The sequence below is a fragment of the Bos taurus genome, chromosome 16 (genome assembly GCF_002263795.3).
Source record: "Bos taurus isolate L1 Dominette 01449 registration number 42190680 breed Hereford chromosome 16, ARS-UCD2.0, whole genome shotgun sequence".
NCBI classification, from domain to species: Eukaryota; Metazoa; Chordata; class Mammalia; order Artiodactyla; family Bovidae; genus Bos; species Bos taurus.
This window is the reverse complement of record NC_037343.1, coordinates 37,568,005-37,592,873: the sequence shown is the minus strand read 5'-3', so window position 1 is coordinate 37,592,873 and position 24,869 is coordinate 37,568,005. Positions and strand designations below refer to the sequence as shown.

Genomic DNA, 24,869 nt, shown 5'->3' with positions numbered 1-24,869 from the left:
ATGATGCAGTCTCTGTGGTCTCATCAGCAAATTGTCACAAGTCTGACTAGGCCTTACATTTAACTTTGGGAGGTTGGGAATGGGGTAGTTGCAGAAAGGAAAAGAGAAACAAGGAGAGAGAAGCCTAGCTTTCTCGTCTTCCAAAGCAATCATGCAGCAATTGACAATTGTCTTTTCTCTTCCAAGCCTTGGGAATTATCAAGGGAAGAACAGAATCCTCTATACATAGAGAGCTTCTGAAAACCCAATTAGATTGTTATACCTCAGTATTCCTTCAGCTTTGTATGAAGTATTTGAGAACCTCAAATTCCTCCCCAATTAATAAATGATTTCCTCCCCTGACATTACTGGGTTGTCAGCCATCTTATACATGTTTAGTAAGCACATACTATGTTCCAAACACTAAAGCTGACGCTGAAAATTAAAGGCAACATGAAATCTCTACTGCTAAGTCGCTTCAGTCGTGTCCAACTCTGTGCGACCCCATAGACGGAAGCCCACTAGGCTCCCCTGTCCCTAGGATTCTCCAGGCAAGAACACTGGAGTGGGTTGCCATTTCCTTCTCCAATGCATGACAGCGAAAAGTGAAAGTGAAGTCGCTCAGTCGTGTCCGACTCTTAGTGACCCCATGGACTGCAGCCCACCAGGCTCCTCCGTCCATGGGATTTTCCAGGCAAGAGTACTGGAGTGCCGTGCCATTGCCTTCTCCGATGAAGTCTCTAGAATATAAAAATTTGCAATCTGGATACCAGGATACTGTTGTCTAGACACGAACTGACCTTTTAGGAGCAGTACTACCACATGGCCCTATCAATAGATCCTCTGTACTAATGGCAAATTGTATCTACAGGTTGTTTGTGGGAATGTGCCTAGGTTCTCTGGTAAGACTGATGTCTGTTGTCTTTCCAGCCAGCCACAGGCTACGTGTGGTTTGATACTAACAGAGGTTTATGTCACTGAGATTTTGAATGGCAGCCTTTTACTTTTAATAACTCTTAATTTTGACCATTGGCAAATTGTGTGTATTATAATAATCTGGAATTATTTCAAACTAGGAAAACAAGGTGCCTTCTTCATTCTAGGATAGAAACAATTATATCTAATAAGACTGGCATATTGAAAGGAAATAAACTAATGTATGCTTGCATTAACTTCTAAGACATCAATTGTTTGTTACAGTCTCCACAAAAATTATCAGGGCAAGTCTGTGTCAGACGGGAAAGGTGGGTTTATTAATAAACTTCCAGCAAGGAAAACCACTTCTGAAAATGTCATACAACATCTTGAAAAGGAAAGCTATAGAGAAATTTTCATAGGGTTAGCTTTAAAACTCAGGTTATTTCAGGAGAGGATGTCAAAGGCATGGAATGGATAGGAATTGGTAAAATGAATAAAATACTTACTTTAAATTAGCTTGCAGGTTGGTGATGGCACAGAGCAGGGATTTTCGAGTGAGTTGTCAGAAACTTCTAAAATGTTCTTTCCAGAGTGGGTGGAGTTCATTCCTGTTTGTTTTACAGCCTTCACAAATTTTCATTTCTCAGATTTGTAAGTTTGTTGTGTATTCTCAATTCCATACAATCAAATTGGATTTTGTGAGATAAACCCAGTTGGGTTTAGTGTTTAGTCTTCTTTTGGAGTTCTTTTTTATATTGCAGAAATGTATGGTTTTTCCTAGTTAGAATTTACATGTGTGTGTATCTGTGTGTATATATACATACATGTGTATGTGTGCATGCATGCATACTAAGTCACTTCAGTCGTGTCCAACTCTTATGCAACCCTGTGGACTGTAGCCTGCCATGTTCCTCTGTCCATGGGAGTCTCTAGGCAAGAATACTGGAGTGGATTGATATGTCCTCCTCATACACACACACACACACACACACACACACGTACACACACACGTGTGTGTAGTCCCTGCCAGTATTATGCATGTTACTATATTGGTTTCTTAATTGTCAGCAGTTGGATTTAAAAAAAGTATAATATGAAAGAAACGTTATGGTTTCTCACTTAAATAAATTTCCTTTAGTTATATCTTTTACTTTTGGGCATCGTGGCTCAGAGGGTAAAGCTTCTGCCTGCAATGCAGGAGACCTGGGTTCGATCCCTGGGTCAGGAAGATCCCCTAGAGAAGGAAACAGCAACCCACTCCAGTACTCTTGCCTGCAAAATCCCATGGAAAGAGAAGCCTGGTAGACTACAGTCCATGGGATCGCAAAGAGTCGGACACGACTGAGTGATTGCTTGCCTTGCCTTTGAAGTGATATTACACAGATAAGCCTCCTCAGTGCTTTAAACAGAGTTGAAGAGATAATTTTACTTTGAGGTCTGGTTAGAGAATGCCATAGTCAAGACTAAAGGGCAACTTTTGGGACAGTACTACTGAGAAGTAGGTAGTATGTGCATAAAAATCAACAACTCTATTATGTATGTGTGTTTTATTACGTGTATATCTGTGTATACATATCATTGGAAAGAAGTATTTTCTAACATATAAAAGGCATCTTTTTAGCAGCTAATAGCGTAACCTTAATGAGCAACTCAATTACTCTAGATCTGCTTTAATTTAGTACGAAGAATTGTATTAAATAAACCATATTACATTCTCAATTAGGGGGCTGCCACATTAAAGGAGAAAGAGAAATCTGTTTTCCATCAGTTACATTAGAACACAAAGCAGATCTATGTAGTTCTATGTTACCCTATAGTGTGTTAATCAGATACAAGGTGTGACGGAAGCCAGTGACAAAAGAGTTTTCCTGATAGTGAACAGGCTCTGATAATAGGCTGGTTAAGGCTTCATAACGTTTCAGTGGTTAAGTAGTAAACAAAATGATATAGGACTTCAAAAAGGATGGCACATTCCACCTAAAATCAAGCCATAAGTCTTTAGTGATGCTTTAGAGTTTTTGAAAACTAGTGCTTAAGATAATAATGTCACGACCTGAGAAGAGAAGAAAATAAAAGATGAGGCATGTTTACTTTTAAATACAAGACAAACTAAAGTTCCATAGCAAGGATGTTAGGGTGCACTCCTTGTGAAAAGAAGCATTTCAAAAATGAAGCAAAAGAACTATTTTTCTAGAGTATTTCCACAATAGCTTGATAAATTTGGATGACATTTCTTGGCTGTGTTTGAGCTATGACATCTGAGTTCCCAGAGTTATTTTCTGATGATGAAGAGGTAGTGGTGTAAGAGGAAAGTAGAGATTTGGGGGAGAGGGGTTAAAGGGAATTGGTTTTAATTGATACATGTTGAATTTCTTTAATTTCTGATACTATGTATTCATTTAGAATTGCTATGTAATTTTTAAAAGATGAACTCCATATATTGCTGCTGTTCTTCAGTTTGGCAGATGGATAGTTATTTCGACAGCTTTATGAAGTAATGGTATTAATCATTGATTTTTATTTAAAGAACATTAGGACTTGAATAAACATTAGATTTGATTTATAATTAAAGAATCTGAGACCAAAAGATACTGAAATATTTTTACAAAGTTGCATACTTCTGTTAGTATCAAACCTAGAAGGAGAACCCAGGATAAGACCTGGGTTCTTATCCAATGTTCCTTGTGTTATACCATACCAGATGATTAGCATCTATAAATTTAGAATCTAAGACATAAAGAAACTATGACTTTGCCATGATTACTAAGCTAAATTCATTGAGGATAGAAACAGAAGATAGCTGAGGGTAGGGATTTCAGAATGCTGATCTGTGGGGGTACAAGTTTCAGAGTTGTGCACTATAGAACACACAGCATGACAGCTGACACTGCTAAGAGATATACTAATAATGTGAAATTTCAAATTTAACAAGAAAAATTTTGATAATAATAATTACATTTATTATAAAATTTCAGACTTCTTCTTACATCCCAGAAATTTATTCTGTGATGACAGTTTTTGATTTGAGCCTTACTTAGCTTTGAATGAAAATTGCTCAGCATTTAAAGTTATTGTAATCATTTCAACTACTGGAGGACAATAGTATTGCCTGGAACCTTTCCAACTTAAAAAAAAGTATAAACAAAAGTGTTAAAGATATGACAGAGGAATTTAATACTAAGGAACCTGTGATTAGAATGACAAGAAATACCAGAAGTCTTTTTTCCAAGTAATCCATGGTACTGTCCAGTGATTTTTAAGTGAATATACTTGTCAGAAGTAGCCATAGCCGGTGAAGCTAGATAGGTTCAGCTGTAGCTTTTCTAATATTTATAACTTGTCTACTTGTCCTTCAGAAACACCCACCAATGAACTTCTCTGTGAACAGATGTTACAGATACAGTGAATAAGCCACTGTTTTGCTCCTCAAGAGTTCATTGCCAAACAGGAGATATTTAAAGAAATAATTATGACCAAATAAGACATTATTATTCTGTTGTTGAAACAGAATTGAATTAAATTCTATTTGTTTTTTTGTAGTAAACCATTTCAGTTTTTAGGAGAAATACTTTAATGTTGCTTTTTTTTTTTTTTTGGCTAGTGAAAATGTTATCTAAACAAAAAGATATAGCAAAAGATATAATTTTAATGCTTAACCACCTGTCATTAGTGCCACATAATTATAGTCACAAAACTATTTGGAAGTTTAAGTCAGGCTGCTTACGTAAATTCTAGTGATACTTAGATAAAGAATTTGTGAAATTTGAACTTTTCTAGTTTTTGCCATCAGCAGTAGCAATTGGTAATCCAAACAGAGATGTCTTTAATATATGTAATAAATTGATTTCTATTGATTATTGTATACATTATTCCAAAAAGGTAATTTTAATGTTTCTTCTAACTGAAACAAAAGCCCCCTCAAATTCTCTTCTTGTAAGATAAAATTACTGCTATCTGAGTATCAAAGAAATTCCTTCATAAACTTATAAAAAATGATTGACTATTTGTTTACAATAGGAATATGATGAAGAATGGGCCAAGAAAATTCAGAGTGAGAAGTTTCGCTGGCATAACTCTCAGTGGCTGGAGATGGTAGAAAGTCGTCAGATGGATGAGAGTGAGCAGTACTTGTATGGTGATGATCGAATTGAGCCATACATCCATGAAGGAGATATTCTCGAGAGACCTGACCTTTTCTACAGCTCAGGTAAGATGATAACCAAGACAAAAATAAATACTTTTAATGTATGCTATAGGTGTTTTTTGTCTGCCACCTTGCTCATTCCCAAGCTTTATAAGCACTTCTTTTAGTATGTAAATGGTCTTCTGCTAATGATTTTAGACATAATATCAGTACACACCAAGCAAACCTATTAACTCATCATTATTTTTTTCCAAGATAGTCTTTGATGTGATCTCCATTAAAAAGGCTGTAACAAGGAAAATTAAAACAAGGAAAATTGCTCTTAATTTATTACTTTCTAGAATGTATAACTTAAAATGACATCTTTAAGATTTACTACTGTTTGAAAATGTGGTATTTTTCTCTATTCTGTATTTATTTAAATATATAGTTTACTAATTTATGTTTTATTTTCCAGTGTATTTAATTTTAACAGTCTCATTTTGCCATGGTTTTGGTTTAGTTGGGGCTTCCCTCATAGCTCAGTTGGTAAAGAATCTGCCTGCAATGCAGGAGACCCCGGTCCAATTCCTGGGTCAAGAAGATCCACTGGAGAAAGGTTAGGCTACCCACTCCAGTGTTCTTGGACTTCCCTTGTGGCTCAGCTGGTAAAGAATCTGTCTGCAATGCAGGAGACCTGGGTTTGATCCCTGGGTTGGGAAGATCCCCTAAAGAACAGAAAGGCTACCCACTCCAGTATTCTGGCCTAGAAAATTTCATGGACTGTATAGTCCATGAGGCCACAAAGAGTCAGATATGACTGAGTGACTTTCACTTGCTTTAGTTTTGAAATAGTAACCCTTATTTGATTCTCTGATTGGGAAGATGTAGACAGTTTATAACAATAGTTTTTTTCATTCTACACTGTGCTAGTATTTTCAAGGTAAAATTTAATTTTTACATGAATCTTACATTTATTATACCCCTGTTGATTGTGCCATCCTTCCTTTGTCCAGGGATTCTGTACTTAGAGCCTAAGTTGTTGCATATTCTGCCTTCTAATGTGTTGTACTATTGCCAATATTAATTACTTTATTGAACTCATTTAGTTGAAGAGATGAAGGAAAGGATTTCTAAGATCTGTAGTAGGTTGGAAATAAAAGGCATTGAAAGTAATTGTATCTGAATAAATGGCTCACTTTTTTTTCCTACTATGTAGTCATTCATATGTTTTCATAATTGTATGCTCTGCATATTGCCCATAAGGCTGAATTATTTTTATATTTGATTTAAGGTACTTCAGTCCTGGAAAGTTGGTACTTTACTTTCAAAATTAAATAGATTTCTTCCTAACTGAACTTAACAGTAGTTATGAAATCTGCTTTGTGTTTCAGCCCAGATGGAGTAGATCATTAATTTCAACTAACCAGAATTTCTTAGTTCAGTAATGGCAAGCAGCTGTTCCTTACCTAGTGAGATCGTCATGAAGTAAAATAATGTAAAATATATGTGATATGAATTTTTTGATAATAGAAATCAGAATTTCTTAGAATCATGTTTCTTGCTTTGAAAATTGATAGCTACTTTTCAGTGTGAATCAATGAGCAGTTTCCAAAAACGAATAAAGCTTTTAACCACCTCAGTATTTAACTTTGTTGTTTCAATACATTAGCTTCTGAACAGATTTCTAAAAAATTATTCCTTTTTTCCAAAATCAATTCATTTAAATTAACCTCTTAAAATGAAAATCATAACATTTTTCTGTGAGATACAATTGAAATCTACAGTTTAAGCTTTGTGAGAAATCTAAATTGTACATCTTTTTATATATCTAAATTTAGAAACAGCCACAGCTAATGGAAAAATAAATTGAAGCATTTGAGGAGTGAAATGTTATCATTGGATAACCTCGTGGTGGTTGTTTTTTTACACCTGTAGCCTGAATATGGTAGACACTTGACAGCAAGGATTACATTGATATAGTTCTCATATCAAGGCATCTGTACTCTTTATCTACTTTATTTTTCATAAATAGTTCATCAACTAAAAGAATCTCTGTGGTATTCTTGATATGTGTCATGGAAACCCAGATAGTGGTAGTTTCTTGTCTTTTATTATGTACAATTGTATCTTCAGAAACATCAGAAATTTGTAATACTAAAGATTTATTTAGATGCTTGAGCCATCTTATTTGTCTCTGAGTTTCCGTGAAACTTAGGGCTGCTTCTGATAAAGGCAACTTTAGTAGTTTTTCAACCACAGAAGTTAAGCTAAATGGCCAGTAATACCCTGGGCTTATCTTTTATTAAAAAATGAAATAGTATTTGCTACTTCCTAGTCAATAACCTCAGATGCAGATGACACCACCCTTATGACAGAAAGTGAAGAGGAACTAAAGAGCCTCTTGATGAAGGTGAAAGAGCAGAGTGAAAAAGCTGGCTTAATACTCAACATTCAGAAAACAAAGATCATGGCATCTGGTCCCATCACTTCATGGCAAATAGAAGGGGAAACAATGGAAACAGTGACAGACTTTATTTTCCTGGGCTCCAAAATCACTGCAGATGGTGACTACAAGCCATGAAATTAAGACTCTTGCTCCTTGGGGAAAAAAAGCTATGACAAACCTAGACAGCATATTAAAAAGCAGAGATATTACTTTGTGAAAAAGGTCCATCTAGTCAAAGCTATGGTTTTCCCAGTAGTCATGTATGGATGTGAGAGTTGGACCATAAAGAAGGCTGAGCACTGAAGAATTGATGCTTTTGAACTGTGGCGTTGGAGAAGACTCTTGAGAGTCGCTTGGACTGTATGGAGATCCAACCAGTCAATCCTAAAGGAAATCAATCCCGAATATTCATTAGAAGGACTGATGCTGAAGCTGAAGCTCCAATACTGATGCGAAGAGCTAACTCATTAAAGAACACCCTGATGCTGGGAAAGATTAAAGGCAGGAGGAGACGGGGATGACAGAGGATGAGATGATTAGATGGTATCACCAACTCAATGGACATGAGTTTGAGCAAGCTCTGGGAGATGGTGAAGGACAGGGAAGCCTGGCGTGCTGCAGTCAATGGGGTCGCAAAAAGTCAGACATGACTGAGCAACTGAACAACAATTTCCTGGTCATTAGTATTGCCTTCTGTATTTTCCAACAGTTAAATATGTCAAAACGTATGTTTCTTTCTTGCCATTTTTTTAAAAATGAATCTTTGTTTTGTTATAGGAAATAGGAATATATTTAACATCTTTATAATTACATTATTTTTTTTTAGTCTAAATTAATTGTGGTTGTAGTTACTAATTCCCTTCTATTATGAAATTGCTGCTGTTTGCTTTAATACTTTTACCCACAGAGGAAGTATAATCTGTAAACCTGTATTGCTATTCTCATTGTTGTTCAGTCACTAAGTCATGTTCAACTCTTAGCGACTCCATGGACTATGGACTTTGATTCCTTGTTGCTATCTTTGAACCAGTGAGGTAAAGTAGAAGCCTGAGAAGGATACTCCTGAATTTATTTGAATACATGATTTCAGTCAACAATGCATAATTCTTTTCCAGTATTTCTATAAAAGAATTATTAATTTCGGATACAGAATACTGAGAAACAGATAGTTCCAAAGAAGTTAAACTGCTTGTATTGAAGATTTAAGATATAATTTAACTTCTATACTTCATTCTAATGAAGAATGATTACTCATACATTCAGTTCAGTTCAGTTCAATTGCTCAGTCGTGTCCGACTCTTTGCGACCCCATGAATTGCAGCACGCCAGGCTTCCCTGTCCATCACCAACTCCCGGAGTTCACTCAAAACTCATGTCCATTGAGTTGATGATGCCATCCAGCCATCTCATCCTCTGTCATATCCTTTTCCTCCTGCCCCCAATCCCTCCCAGCATCAGAGTCTTTTCCAATGAGACATGAGAGTTACCTAAATTTTGTCAAGTCATTAAAGGACAGTGTACAAGGTGTAGTTTATTGAATGAATTGCAGTGTCTTAAAATTATTAGAAATTAAGTTCAGAAGTATAAATTTACCCTTTTTTATTCACATAGTATCAGGCTTATTTTATTACTAAACTGTATTCTAGGCCTATAAAATTTATTAAACTAGGTATATTCTGGGTTTAAAAATTTCTGGCTGAATCTTTAAACTCAAGTTTTTTGGTTTTTTTTAGTATCATCTCTGTTTGATAAAATCCCTGTTTGTAGCTTCCTGTATTCCATTTATCCTTTTTACTCATTTTTCCCTTTGACGACAATGAGAACTTTGAATCAAAATGAAGATGTTGAGAATTTAACAGTAGTTTTTCATTTAATTTCTTCCTCATCTGGTTCACCTCACTAGATCATGTTTCATGTAATATAAACTTGTAAAGTATAATTCAGGTATTTTTATTTGGTTGTATTTTTATCTGAGTGTTATATTTCTGAGTGTTAGAATCTTTTATTCTCTGGCATGCTGAATATCTTTGTATTCATTTTCAACGTGTGGTATACATTTTATTTTGACATTTTACTTTGCTTTGTTCCTCTAAAATTGGCAGATTTCATAAAACCTGATCTGTAATTATTTGGTTTTAATTTAACAGAGAAACCTGTTGATTTTTGCAGTGTTAACCTTGTTAATTTTAGCCAGACCTTAACAGAGTCTTAGATGGATAGAAAATAATTTTTTTAGCTGCTTAACTTTCAGTCTGTGGTGTCTTGGCATTCCCATAATTTTGTTTTTGTAACTTTTTTGTGTTTAGCTGGTCTTTTGGTTTATAGAATTTTCAGCTTTTAGAGGGCACAGAAACTAGACCAAATATTACACACTTTTAAGCTTCCTCTTAAGTATTTTAAATTTCCTAAAGTAATAAGGTAAATACCAAAGGTATGATTAACAATTCAACAACTAAATACCAATACAAGTCTTTAATATATGGTATACAGCAAATAGTGAAAGTCACTCAGTCATGTCTGACTCTTTGTGACCCCATGGACTATACAGTCCATGGAATTCTCCAGGCCAGAATACTGGAGTGGGTAGCCTTTCCCTTCTCCAGGGGATCTCTCAACCCAGGGATCGAACCCAGGTCTCCCACATTGCAGGTGGATTGTTTATCAGCTCAGCCCCAAGGGAAGCCTATATATCCATATAGCAAATGGATAGTGTTATGGAAATACAAATTATTTTTACTTATTCATTTGCAAGCTCTATTAATTTTACCATATACTTGATTTTTAACACCCTTACTCTTAAACAGATTTTATCATTAATTCCAAACTGTCTATTGATACTCAAATCAGTTACACCTCTTCCTCCCTCCCTTCCCAACTGGGACCTTCTAACCTCTGCAGAACACAGTAATCCATCTATAGCTTTTTCACCTCCAGCACTCATTTGACACATAAATTCCTTCCTGTTATATAATCATTTATTAATAAAATATATTATTTGATTGCATTGTAAGTGTCTGTTTTATATTTCACTTAACATAAAACTCCTGAAAACAGAAATTGTGTATTTTAATTTTTTCCACAGGACCTAGCAAAGTATTATTGCATGTGCTAAGTGTAAAATGATCATCTCATTACTAAATAGCTTGCTTACTGTGTGCCAAATTTATAAACAATGTTGTGGATACAACCTAGCCAACATTTACCTAGAGGTCACTTGCCAACTCGGAATACTTTAAACTTTAGAAAGTCTCGGAGCTTTTCAAGTAGTAATTACAAGAGCCATATAGGACAGCCCTGAAGCCATTACTGAGATCCTTTTTCCTCAGATTCTTCTTATTCTTAACTTATACATAATTCTATCAAAAATAGGTTATCTGAATTCTTAGATTGGAGCAAATGGGAAAGCAGTATCTAAAATCAGCAAGAAGTAATAATAAATTCTTAGGTTTAGGAAAAGGAGCACTTTATAAGCAAAGAAATAAGTACTAAAAAGCATGGTAGTGTAACCATTTAGTATAGATAGTCCAATATATCTCATAACCTAGGGCATTACTATATTATGGTTGATGTTTATAATGAAGATTGAGTTATCCAAGAAGTTTTTAAATTATATTCAGTATACTTTGTAAAAACACAGTAAATGTAAAATGTATTTACATTACAAAATTATATTACACACACACCAAAGTGTGTGTGTCTGTGTGAAGCATTGCTTATATAAAAATTAACTTATTTGAAATATATAATTCCCTACTCATGCTACACAAATGAAGCTGCCCGCATATAAAATGTGGAATATATTAGAGGGTTGCTCTTTACCAAAACCATACTATTTACTGTCTGTTCTATTTCCTTACTCATTCTCTTTCTTAGCCTGAAAGGCTTATTGTTCCTCTCTATCCTTTCTCACTCCCTATCTTTTGTTGTCTTTCCACAAAACTATAAGCTCCTTGAAGGTAGAGATCGTGTCTTATTCATCTGTGTAATAAAATAGTACTGCAACATAGGTAGGTTTAGTAGGTTTAGTCGCTCAATCGTGTCTGACTCTTTGCAACCCCATGGACTGTGGCTTGCCACGCTCCTCTGTCCATGGAATTTCTAGGCAAGAATACTGGGGTGGATTGCCATTTCTTTCTCCAGGGGATCTTCCCTATCCAAGATTGAACCTGATGTCCTGCATTGCAGGCAGACTCTTCACTGACTGAGCCACCAGGGAAGCCACTGCAACACAGTAGATGCTTAATAAATGTGCAGAACACTTAAGTATGTATGCTATTCATTCACACTCTCAGAGAGAATGGAACATCATGCTAACATTTTTCTTCTGGATTAAATATACAGGTTATTTTCTATTGTGTTACTTAATAGAATAGTTTCCTTTTTATTCCCTACAAAGATGTTTCATTAGTTACTATTTTCTTTCTAGATGGATTAGTTGCCTCTGAAGGAGCCATGAGTCCAGATTTCTTCAATGATTATCACCTTCAAAACGGAGATGTAGTTGGGCAGCATTCATTTGCTGGCAGGTAAATAGACTTCCAAGAAAAATCTAGTATATGGTGTTTCCCTTGATTTTAAAAAGCTAAAATTCTCTCATCACTTCCCGTTTTTCTTTTTCCATTAAAGAGTAAAACAAATCCTGAATATTTTCAAGAACATGCTTGTTTGATTTTAAATTAACTTACAAAGTCACATTTTTCCATGTAAAAAATGAAGATATCACAGTTCTAAGAAAAAAATATATATTTCCTCAGTTTGGAAAATATAGGCTGTCTGTTGAAATAGGCAGTGCTTCTGACAAATTAATGATGCAGGTTATTTCATGTTTTCCAAATCCTATAAAATAAGAACACAATACATGTATTTTAACAATTATTCAGACACCATTGTTTTTAAAAAGTTGATGCTCTGATTAAATTAAGGACTTTTCCTCCTTGCATGGCATTCAAATAAAATATTTAAGGAAAAAACCTGGCATGCCAGCTCTGTTGTACAATTATAATAAAGTTTCCCCCAACAGATATTCTGCTTCATTACTGGTCTCATAGATTTTTAAAATCTTGCCAGAAACTGTAAATAATAGTTTTCCCTTCATATCATTACTAAGGTATAATACTTTAACTTAGGATGATTATTGCAATTTCACATTAAAATGGTCCAAAGAATAGGTGTAGTCTTTTTACCCTTAAGACTATTTTTTCTTTAAATTATTGATTTAATTTTCTCTTCTAAAATTACATATTTTATTAACATAAATATTTCTGTTTGGAGAATAAGAATACAGTGTGTGTTTAAGAATACAGTTGCATGTTCACCTGAAACTATCACAACATTGTTAATTGGCTATACCGCAATGCAAAATGTTTTTGGTGTTAAAAAAAAGTTAAAAAATTAAATTAAAAATAATTCTTTTAAATACAGTTATGACCAGTGTGTTATAACTCTTGAATCATCACTTTATATTAACCATTTTAATTCAGTAGTAAAATTCTTAAAATAGCAGTTACTCTTACTGCATGTAATTCACAATGATATGTTCTGTTTTAGTCTATTCTATTTTTGAAATGCAGATTGCGACCCACTGTATTGGTTTCACAATTCACTGATGGTCATGACAAAATTTAAAAGCATAGTGGAAAATACAGGAGTATTTTATGAAATGCAGTATCCTTATGGGTAGTTCAGTAGCCATTAGTGAACTTTAAGTAAATAATAGTACTTTAGAAATTGTTTCATCGGTGCACTGGATTGTCATGGTAAGAAACTACTTGCCTTAGGGAAAAAAAATTAAACATGATTAAATACCAGAAAGCATATGGCTTTTGACTACTTCTGATGTCTCTGTATTAGTTATAATTAGAGATTCTATTTAATTATTATAACTAGTATGTTCCATTTTGTGACAGTTCACTGTACAAATGTTTTCTGAAACATAATTCAAAAAGGAAGAAATTATTTTGCTATATAATCTCAGTGTTTATATTGAAGATTTTTGCTGATAGCATTTAAGATTAATTTTTCTGCCATTTATGTTTCACTATGGACAAAACATTGCTTTTGTGTCTCCTGCATATAGTTCCAGCTTAAAAAAAGCAAACTAACCATGCATTACTTATTTGAGAAAGACCTAATGTTTTGTATAGTTATGTGATTTTTAAGAACCTGATTGTATGTTTTGAGAGATGGCTATACTCACTGACTAAGTTTTGTACTGTGTCCAAAGATTTCAGAATTTCATTCCTCAGTTCTGTTAACAAGTTTCTTTTTATAAAAAGACTTCGGGAAAATTCTCTTACTTTTGCACCTTTAGTTCTTTTTCAACATTAAAAAAACATAAGTAGCTTCTTTCACATCATAAAAGACACATGACAGTAACATTGGCTTAAAGGATTAGTTAATAAAACTTCATGTAGACTATATATTTTTTCAAATTAAAAAAAAATGGTATACTTATTTATTTTAATCATTTCCAATTGAGATTTCCCTTTAAAAAGAACTTCCCCTGAGAAAGTTAAGTCTTTCATCTCTTGTCTTTTTTAATTTTTCAGGCCATAAATATAGTAACTATATCATTTTCTCTTTGAATTTCCAGAAGAAATAATTTACAGTGAATTTCCTTAGTTTTTTTGTAGGTAACAGATCAAATAAAAGGAGACTCTAAATTTTATCAACAGAGATACAAAGAAAGCTTATAATATAGCCAAAAACTCATAGTTATTCTTTGCTACATTGTTTTATTGATCTTCTGTAGACTCATTTACTGTGTTATGCAATTATTTTTGGTTGGTTAGGATTGTCTTCTAATGGAATTCCTATGTTGTTCTTTGTAGTAACTATGGATTCAGTCTGACTTAGTTTTTTAATTCTACAAATATTTTATTTTAAATTGCTCCACAATTATTCACATATTTTGGCATGATAATTTAGATGCATAATGTCCCAGATGTGAAATTTTAAACTAATGGCTACCTTTAGGTTTCTGAGATCTAATAGGTAAATATAAAACCTATTAGATCAAGTATGATTGACTTAAAATAATATTTTTGAAATGTTTCATTTTAATTGATTTTAAGCAAAGTGGGATTTAAAAAAAAATGTAAACAGATGTTGAACTCTTATTCTTCATCTCTACTGTTAAAAAGAGAATAAACAGACTTAATGAACAACATGAAGAATTTGGGTTAATTATGAAAGAAAAATATCTTGATTAAATTTTAAGTACTGAAAAAGCTGATTTTAAGAACAGGAGATGTTATCTATTTTGAGAGGTTCTTTTTCCTTTAAATGAGGAAAATTGTCCACATGACTTAAAAATTCATTCCCTGTTCATCATATGTCTTTGATTAACAAGCAATGTCAAGTTAATTGGAATAGTAATAATTTTTAAAATAATATATAAAATGTGAATGTTTATAATTACAAATGTTTTTAATGATTTGAGAACATGAAAGAGTATGACAGTGCCAAGTGGCATGCTGTTCAGCCAGTACTTGTGACTTTTCAGTCTTTGTGGGGTTTTAACATGTCAGTTTTAGTGGGTTCGGGTGAAGTATATGATCCCAAATTTCTGCAAGGTAAAGAATAAATTTCTAATTTGTATAAGAGTTTTTTTTTTTAATTGTTCAGAAAAAAATTATTTCTTTCTAAAATGACCACATTTCATAATGTGATAAATCTGTTAAAATGGGGAAACTGAGTCAAATTTAGAGACTGATTTAAACAGTTCAAATTGTATGTTTCTTAAAATCCAAGTCAGGGTGCCCTTCTTAATATGAATGTCTACATTTGTGTAATATAGCAAGGCAGTTTAATTGGAAACCAGTGAAAATTGTTAAGCTCATCCATCCTATTCTACAAGAGGGACGTGGTGTTTGATAAAATACATACTGGCAGTTAGCGAATCCCGAGTTTTAGACATGTGTCACTATCAGTTTGAACCTCTTGCCACCAGAATTTCCCAACATTTAGGGGGTAATGCAAAATATATTAGGGCTCCAAGGCATTAGCTATTGGGTTGCCATTCTCAGAAGGTCAGATGTAAATCTTGTGCTCCCAAAACCTGAACTGGTATTAGAAAGTAAATTGGAACTTGCTATTGAAGCTAATTAAAAATAATAGGAGTAAGACTGGCTTTTTTCCCCCCTTATATACAATGTATCTGTACCATATTTTTGAACCTTTTTTTTTTATTATAACTCTTACTTTTCAAGACTAACAAGAACCTCATGTTGAGAATTTTTAAACTGTTTCCAGCTTTTACAAATCAGTTTTTGTTGCAGTAAAAATGGTCCATTTTTCTTTTATAGGAATCCAATTTTCATAAACTGGAAAAAAATTTCAGGGACTGCTTGGATTTCCTTGGGGCTTTGAAAAATATTTTTCAGAGGGCCTGGAGTTCTTCTTTGTGGTTGGCACAATGATGTCACTTAACTGATGGTTTCACTAAAGTCAGAGATGAACTAGATGTGTGAATTATCTGAGCCATCTGATTCTCACACTTTCATTTTCTCTGTGTGTGCCTGCTTCTTTTTTCCTCTTTCTTAAAATACTTGGCCATTAACTTTTCTGTTCATTATATGTTTCACATATATATATTTTATTCTGTTTTCTTATTTATTTTCTTTAAAACATTAAATCATTGTTGGAAATGTTAGTCATTTGCACAATTTTAAATGTACAATTTTTTAAAAGTACTAAATAGGACTAACACATTATTTTCTTTCTATGTAAGTAGTAATCTTTTATCAAAATTTGTAAATGTATAATTTTTCCTTCCTATGAAACTCTATGTAAAATTTTGACTTATTCTTTAGCTATAAGGTCACCTTCATTATACTCAACTATTTCACTCAGTTATTTCACTTGAGAAAAGCAACCTTAAAATTCAGTATTCCCTGTCTAAAAGGCATTGTGTAGTATTAATATTTACTGCCCTTTGTATTCGGAGAAGGTGATGGTACCCCACTCCAGTACTCTTGCCTGGAAAATCCCATGGACGGAGGAGCCGGGTAGGCTGCAGTCCATGGGGTTGTGAAGAGTCAGACATGACTGAGCGACTTCACTTTCACTTTTCACTTTCATGCATTGGAGAAGGAAATGGCAACCCACTCCAGTGTTCTTGCCTGGAGAATCCCAGGGACAGGGGAGCCTGGTGGGCTGCCGTCTATAGGGTCGCACAAAGTCGGACACGACTGAAGCGACTTAGCAGCAGCAGCCCTTTGTATTATTCCTTGAATTACATAATAGGATATTATGTTAAAGCAGTTATACAAAAGATAAATCAAATTATTATCTATATTACAGCCCTTAATTTGGCAATTGAGAAATTATCATATATTGAGATAAAATTAAATATGCTGATAAAATCCCTTATTTGATAAGTCCTCTACAAAGTTTTAATTGATAAACCAAACTCTTCCATTTGTTCTCCTAGTATAAGTTTTAGTGACCTTCATTACTGTGGCAGTAGTATAGAAATTATATTGAAGGATCAAAAGAAATGAAAAGAACCTCATGGAAATATTTTCTTTGATAGATATTGAGACCAACCATTTGCTCCGCAGCATTTTAAGAACTAAATAAATTATTATGAAATACTTATTAGAACTTTTAAAGATAATCATTAAAATCACTGCTTTATTAAGTATGTAACTTTTTTGTTCCTAATTTCTTTCCCTATAACTGTTTCTCAGAGGAGAACATGCTTCATGAAGTCTTTAAAAAAACTTCTAACTTTAGTAATTTTTCCAGTCATGGTGAATACAAATAAAGCAGCCAGTTTCCATTTTCACCTATCAGTTGCAAAATAATTTTTAATGCTAATATCCACACATGGGAGCAAAGAGGTTCTGTGATACACCTCTTGTGGGCATTTAAATGGACAAAACCTCAGTGAACTGTATTTGGTAACAGAAAACAGAAGCCTAAAATTCCCTAACTCTGTAATTTCTTTTCTAAGAATTTATCCTCAGGAAATAATCAGAGATAAAGACTGAGTAAATAATTGTGTGTCAAAGAAAATAGATTCATTGAGTGTAGTGAGATCCACTTACCTAATTGTGGAATAAATGTTATTATTGTGAAGTTTTCTAATACTTGATCTTAGCTGTATTGAAGTTGGGATATTTGCAAGAATTGCTTTTCAGCTTAAACGGAATTTTGTTAAATCATGATTAAAACATATACAACAGAATCTAAACCATGGTCTTGGGTAATAAGACAATATCCTGTTTACTTTTAAAAGTTACTCCTTTTCAGGGTGTATGATTTGATCTAAACATATCCAAACTTGTGCAAATTTTTATTATAATTATATTCAGTTGTCCAAATGACATTATTTTAGCATATATAAACATGTTATTTCAGGCTCAGTAATAATTGCTATAGCTAAGTATAACCAGTAGAAATAATTTTAAGTTCTTCCCATCTTTATTAACCAATCAGAAATGCATGGTAAAATTTCTTGAAGTGAATAAAACTATTTATAGGAAATAATACTCTGTGATAAGTAAAATTCCATCTAAGGTAATGAAATGGTTTAATTAGTGGATAGTGAAAACAGGAGACCAAGAGTGGCAATAGCTATGTGACAGTTCTGATGAGAGAAGCAAACCAGTGCAAACAAATGTTTTCTTAAGCATGAGACTCTTGCTCTAACACAGTCCTTACATTAAATCGCATTACATTTTTTTCTCTCTAAATACTCTCAACAATTATGCCAGTTATTTATTTTTTTTAATCTCAGAAGATGGAATGTCTTAGGAGCCTTCTAAGAGTTTCAAAGAATAAAATTTAACGCACTTTTTTTGTCTAAATCTTATTATACAAATACTAATAACTTGCATGTAGCTAACATTTGGGCTTCCCTGGAGGCTCAGTGGTAGGAATCCACCTCAATCCCTGGGTCAGGAGGCTCCCCTGGAGACAGAAATGGCAACTCCAGTATTCTTGTCTAAGAAATCCCATGGACAGAGAAGCCTGGTGGGCTACGGTCCATGAGGTTGCAAAAAGAGTTGGATACGACTTAGCAACTAAACTAAACAACAACAAAAAAGCTAACATGTATTTCATCATGTGTCTCATTTGATCATCAACAGTGTGTAAGGTATATAGGGCAAAGTAGTATTGACCCTGTTTTAACAAATGTAGAAATTAAGGCTCAGAGATTCTTAGTATTACACCATTACTGCCTCCAAATGGCAAGCAGATATGTTAGTCTAACAGTGAACTATGCTTTAGAAAGTTTAGAGTAAATGTTATTAAAATTCAGAGTAAGATATGTAGATTTTGTTGTACAATACAGTATATTGTTTACTTATTTTGAATTAATACACTGTATATGGTTTACTGAAAATTGGTGTTTAGATTTCTTGGAGACAAATTGCTAAAATTTATTAACACATCAAGTAACTAGTTCACTACCATTAAACTGTGTTAAGTAGTTCATTAAGTTCTCTACAGATTAATCCAGTTGAACAAAAAATGAGGATGAAATGAGTGGGATAATCTCAGTCTACAAGGATTAATGTCTCCAGCAAATCTTTTATTTAGCTAATTAACCAATGTAAATGTTTATATACATGATGCTATTGTATTATGCCTATAAGTAAATCCTTATATATTAGTCTTAGTTGACTTCTTTGTTAAGCCTTTTTAATAGAGAAAACTTTTTAACCTTAAAAAAGGCAAAGGAATTCAATTCAGTTCTACTGCTTGGATACTAATGATTTGCATTTCCCAAGGAAAATTGAATTACGTTTTATTAGTAAATTGGGCCTATAACTTTTAAGGCCAGATTTTATTAGATTATCACACATCAGCATTAGCAAATTGTAAACTTTACTGAAATATAGAAATTCAAGCCAAAAATCAAGACTTAAAATACTGGAAACCTGGGAAGATATTTTATCCTAGAAAATTTATACTGACTTGAAAAAAATATTTTAAGTGATTTGCTTTCCTTTGGAAATTTAGAAGCAAGAGAAGTTGGCTGCAGAACTGCTCTCATCAAATTCTTGTTAATTTTCAGTCTGGTGATCTGAGCTTGGGTTTTGGAGGCAGGCATGTTAGCTGTGTGTAAAGTCCAAAGATCCTCCCAAAGAAAACCAAATTTGCTGTCTCTTTATTGGGACTTTCATTTAGGAGAAGAATTTCAGTATAATTGAGTCTATAAATTTAATAAGTAATCTGAATATGACTAGATCCTATAAAAATGTTAACACATCAATTACCGTGTAGTTTTGTACCAGAAGAAATGACATGGGAGTTCATCCAGTCATGACTAGGAACTTAATTATATCACCACCATTTAAGTGTGATTATCCAGTGTTAAAGTTCATTCATTTTAATATGTATTAATAGCATTTTTGTTGGCTGTACAGATATACAGAAATGAGTTATAAATTTAAAAAGAAAGGATAAAGCCCTTAAGCATGGATGACTGCTTTTATGATAAATTTGACCAATAAAATGCTCTTATTTTTTTTTAAAAATGAATTTTTTTAAGAGAATAGGATACACATTACAAAGACTTGCTTATTTATAATCTAATGAGAATTTTTAAATTATAAGCAATTTGGTTGATAAGCACTACCACCCCTCCAGAAAAATAAAAGAGAAAGGAAAATAGAGCATGTCATCTTTTATTTCCCTTAAGTCTGAATCCAGTGAATCTGAGCTTACTCCTAAACTTAGGGGTCGGTTTGTCTAGCCTGTCTGTGTTTTGATTGATTTAACAACGTGATTTAAAGTATTTACGATTAATTGTTTTGAAAGCCCCTGTATTAGAAACGTGAACCAAATTTTTTTTCTTAAATAATTTTTTAAAATAGATGAAACTTAGAGCCTATAGGTTTTTTAGTGTAAAGTTAATTAATTCCCATATTCTCCATATTGCCCGTAGACCTTCCAGATGTGCTATTACAAATAGCTCACCCCTCAGATATGAGCCATATGGGTTCTGTAAACTGATTTGCACTTATTTTGAATAGGGATTGTACAGATTACAGATGAATTATTAAAGTAAATGTATATTGCCAAATAAATCTAATGGCAAAATATTAAACTGTAGTAAATGAGAAAGGAATGTGCAAATGAAGACTTGCCTGTTTTAATAAGTTTAGTGGTTACGTTCTCAGTTTCAACCAAAAGAAAAGAGTTTCTTTTTTTGTTTATTTGTTATTGTGTGTGTGTGTGTGTTTTAAAGTCTATAAAACTGCTTACAGAAGTATCTAAGACAAAAACAAGGAAATAAAATGTTCTAAACTCAACCGGTCCAAACCACTTGAGCTGCTATGACAGCTCATAAAACTGAGAGTAGTTTTTAACTGGGCTCTGTTTTACATTGCCAAAGTGAATTTTCCTTGCAGGAAGTAGCCAGAGGGTTTATTTGGTTTCCAGTCCAAGGCTTTGATCTTTCTGTACTGTCACATCTCGAGTTACATAGCCCTTTTTCACTGCAGTAAATCTGCAACCGTTAATGAGAATAAAATTTCCTCCTCCTTACTGATCGCATGCTGTTAAATGCCAAAACACAGCCAACTGCATATTTGCAGATTTCAGCTACAGTGTATGAAAACAGGGCAATCAGTTTAATCTTGTTGTCTTTGTAATTCCTTTTATTGGTTGTTCTTCCTTTCTGAGTGACCTATTTTATCAAGTAAGTGGTTGCAAGGCCAAACCTGGGAGAAAGATTTAGAATGTTAATAAGCTGAGAGGAGAAAGGTGTGCATATGAGGAGGGGCAGGGTGAGGGAGTGACTGCACATGCACATGTACTACCATCAGTGTTCAAATTAGGTCTAGTTTAATGCTCTTGAAAGCTCAAACCTCTCCTTCTCCTCAAATAAAGAAGCTAGTTTTTTTATTTCTTGGATTATGTTATATATTCAGTTTCAACATAAATTTGCACTTAATGAGTTTATTTAATAAGTCAGAACATTATTTTTCACTTTTGACTTCAGAGAAGATTTCATAGTATTTAAAGGATTTCAAAAAACTTGACCTGTACATTGTAAGAGCTATTCTTACATCATTTTAGGTATCCACCGAACCATCTTACTATATGGGTCCTTACAAATACTGGAAATGCTATAAATATCTGTTGAATAAATCAGTGGAAATTCAAAATCACATTTAAGCAAACTGAATCTTATACATTGTTAAACATATACATCTTCATAGTGAAGTACAATAAAGTCACATTTATTTTTTGCTACAATGAAACCCCCCCAGTTGAAGCATTAATCATTTGATTCAGTTAATATATGTTGCTAAATTTATTTTTCACTTCAACTTATTATCTTTATTACTGACTTATTTACTGGTTGGTAGCTGGAACTTATCTCTGTCAAGAAATTCACTTTTAGAATGCCAATTTAGATGGTGGGCATTGATAAATATATTTTATTAATATTTTATGTTTACATAGATCACATTATACATAAATATGAAATGTTCTAAAATATATAAAAGAAATCTGCTTCTGGTTTCTCACCAATGAAGTCAGTTTCTGTTATGGCCACTTGTTTTCACAAAATAAATTATTTCTATTTTCATCAGCAGTGTGTAATACCAGTTCATTGATTTATATAACTGTCATAAAAACAACAGTTGAAAAATATGTTGAAGCACAGAATAAGATTCTAAATTGGGGAAGTAGAGTCAGATCTTCTGACAAAACAGAGGACACACTTTGGGTAAAGTGCCTGTTAGTTACCCCAATAAGAGGAGAAGGGTAAGAAAAAAGAATGGCTTGAAAATTTTAAGAGAAAAGGATGTATAGCACTACCCTTGCCTTTTCAGAAGATATTTGATATAATGTAGAAATGTTGAACTTTAAAACTGTAGCTTGTGCTTTTAGAATTAGTGTTTCCAAATAAGCCTATCTACGTGTAGTTAGACTATAACATGAAAGTTTGCATGTGGGAAAAAAATGATGGAAACTAAAGCAGAATTTTTAGACTCTGTATTTGAGGGTATTGGGGGCTGTTAAGTAGTTTTCTTCTTTGTTTTTCCACTACTTTTAAATCTGCATCAGACAGTCCATAACCCATTCAAAATTCTGGACATGAAAGTTCACAGAAAATCCCTGCACAAAACAATTTTTTAAAGTTTTTGTTGGTCTTTAAAAAATGAAAGAAAAATCTTAAACAAGTGAAACTGCTCCAAAAAGTTCATTTCTATAACGTAAACCATCCAGTTCAATTTTAAATGAAATTGCTAGAATGGAACAGAAACATGCAGGCTTCAATGCCATACAGACTTAGTCTTTATTCTAATTGTATTATTTAAAATGTTATTCTCTAAAGTTGTTTCAAATCTGTCTATAATTTGAGATATGCTGATTAATGATAATGTGGCATTTATTGAAATATATTTACTGAGTGCCAGACAGTATGCTAATTGCTATTATTATATCCCTTGTCTAATTTGATCTTCACAACAACTCAGAGAAGGAGACATTAGGAAAACCAAAGCTTATTGAGTTAAGCAGCTTGCCCAAGCTTATCTCCTTACCTCCAGGTGTCTATTCTTACTTTTACTCCACCTCACTCTCTTCCCTCTATTACAGTGAAGAAAGTGCCTTTTTCTTCAAAGTCCAGTTGATTCATTTCACTTGGAACCCCATCCCTTCTTGCCTTCCTGAAGTCTTCTTTCATGTCATCATTCTTCTCCCTTCTACTAAATCATTCCTGTCTGCATATAAACTCAGTGTGGAATCTCCAAAGTTAAACTCCTTGCCCCAACATCACATTCCAACCTCTACCCATTTCTCATTTCTCTTCGTACAGTACATCTCAAAAGACTCCCATTCACTCTTCTGTTTCTCCAGTTTTGTCCAGAACATTCATAAGCTTCAAATTGCCAAATCCATGGACTGTTCTCGTCTTTAACTCTCAGCAGTGTTTGACACACATGTCCAGGCCCTGCTTTTTTGAAACTGGCCCTTTTTCAGCTTTCAAAGCACCCCATTTAACTTTCCTCCTAGGATCTTCTCCATTCCTTCCCAGTGTTCTCTGCTCGATAAGCCACTTCCTTTTCACCACTAAATGCTGGTTACTATAGAACTTCGACCCTGTTCTCTATCCCTATCATTTAGGGGAGCCCTCTTCTGTAACTGCACCCACTACCTAGATAGAGGGTTTCATCCAGATCCCATGTCATTAAATGTTAATACTATCTAAAGGCTTGTATTTTTATCTGATACCTCTCTTCTATTTAATATACCGAATTGAATGTTTAGTAAAATCATGAGACTTAACTTTTGGTTTCCCACATGCAAATAGGTGCCTGCTCTAATCTTCCACTTCAGCAAATGTCACTGTCAACCAAAGTTCAAGCCATAAACTTTAGAGTTTCCCCTGGTTCCTCCCTTTTCTTCACTATTACCACTATCTCCAGTGCAAATCATCTACAAGTCCTGTTGTTTTCATTACTAGACTGTCTCAAACTTGGCCTTTTCTTTCCATATTCACCATTAGTACCCTAGTCCACGCCACCATCATCTGTCACCTGAACCATTCAAAATAGCCTCCTGACTTCCCTGCTTCCATATTTACCTTCTCTTGCAATCCATTTTTTCACCAGAGTAACCATTGTGATCTTTTTAAAATGTAAATAAAATCATTTCAAATGCACAATGTGTAATATTTATTAAATATATAATCAAGATGTATATATAGTATTATGTGCTTGTAATATAAAGTTGTTGGTAGGAGCCTAAGCTAAATAGGAAAATTTAGTAACCTACATAACATAAAAAACTGCCTTTTTAATTGTAGTAATTTGTATACATAAAGGTGATTGCCTTGACTGTTATGCTTAAGAAAATCTTAGTGCACATGTGTTACACTACCACATATCCAGTTGAATATACCTATACTGAAAAGTACCATCTATACTGAATGTAAGCTTTCTCTAGCTTTAAAAAATTATTGTCAAAAGAAGTTTGTAATGTTTTCTCTCTTGTTTCCTTGGAAATATCTACCTAACCATACCTACCTCCTTCCTTCCCTATCTACCTTACTATGTAAAATGAAAGCTTTCTACTGAGTAAATCTTTGCTCATGAGATAGGAGACATCAGAAAGCAAAATTTACATCAAGCTCTTTGACACAATATCTCTTCAAATCTCACTATTCAAATTATGTTTTGTAGGACACTGACATGTTTCTAAAGAGGCATTCTATTACATAGGTACAAAAAGCTGTTGTCTGAATCAGTCCCTCCAAAGTGCTTACTGTTATAATGAAGTAACTGAATTCTAGTGAATCATCAGACCATTAAAGAGCAGTATTATTAAACAAATATTACAAGCTTTATATTAGTTTTCATTGTCAAATAGCCTATGTTTTGTAGAAACAAACTTTACCACATACTTAAAATGAATAAAAGGTTTTTT

The 24,869-nt window shown here is 33.5% G+C and overlaps 1 protein-coding gene across 4 annotated transcripts in view; it reads left to right on the top strand.

Moving 5' to 3' along the window:
- KIFAP3 (kinesin associated protein 3) overlaps positions 1–24,869 on the top strand; it is a 153,474-nt gene that overhangs the window by 112,728 nt on the left and 15,877 nt on the right. For all 4 annotated transcript variants that reach the window (NM_001035329.2, XM_059875386.1, XM_010813216.3 and 1 more), the window contains 2 exon segments: positions 4,915–5,104; positions 11,896–11,995. In NM_001035329.2, coding sequence (NP_001030406.1) covers positions 4,915–5,104; positions 11,896–11,995 — 290 coding nt within the window.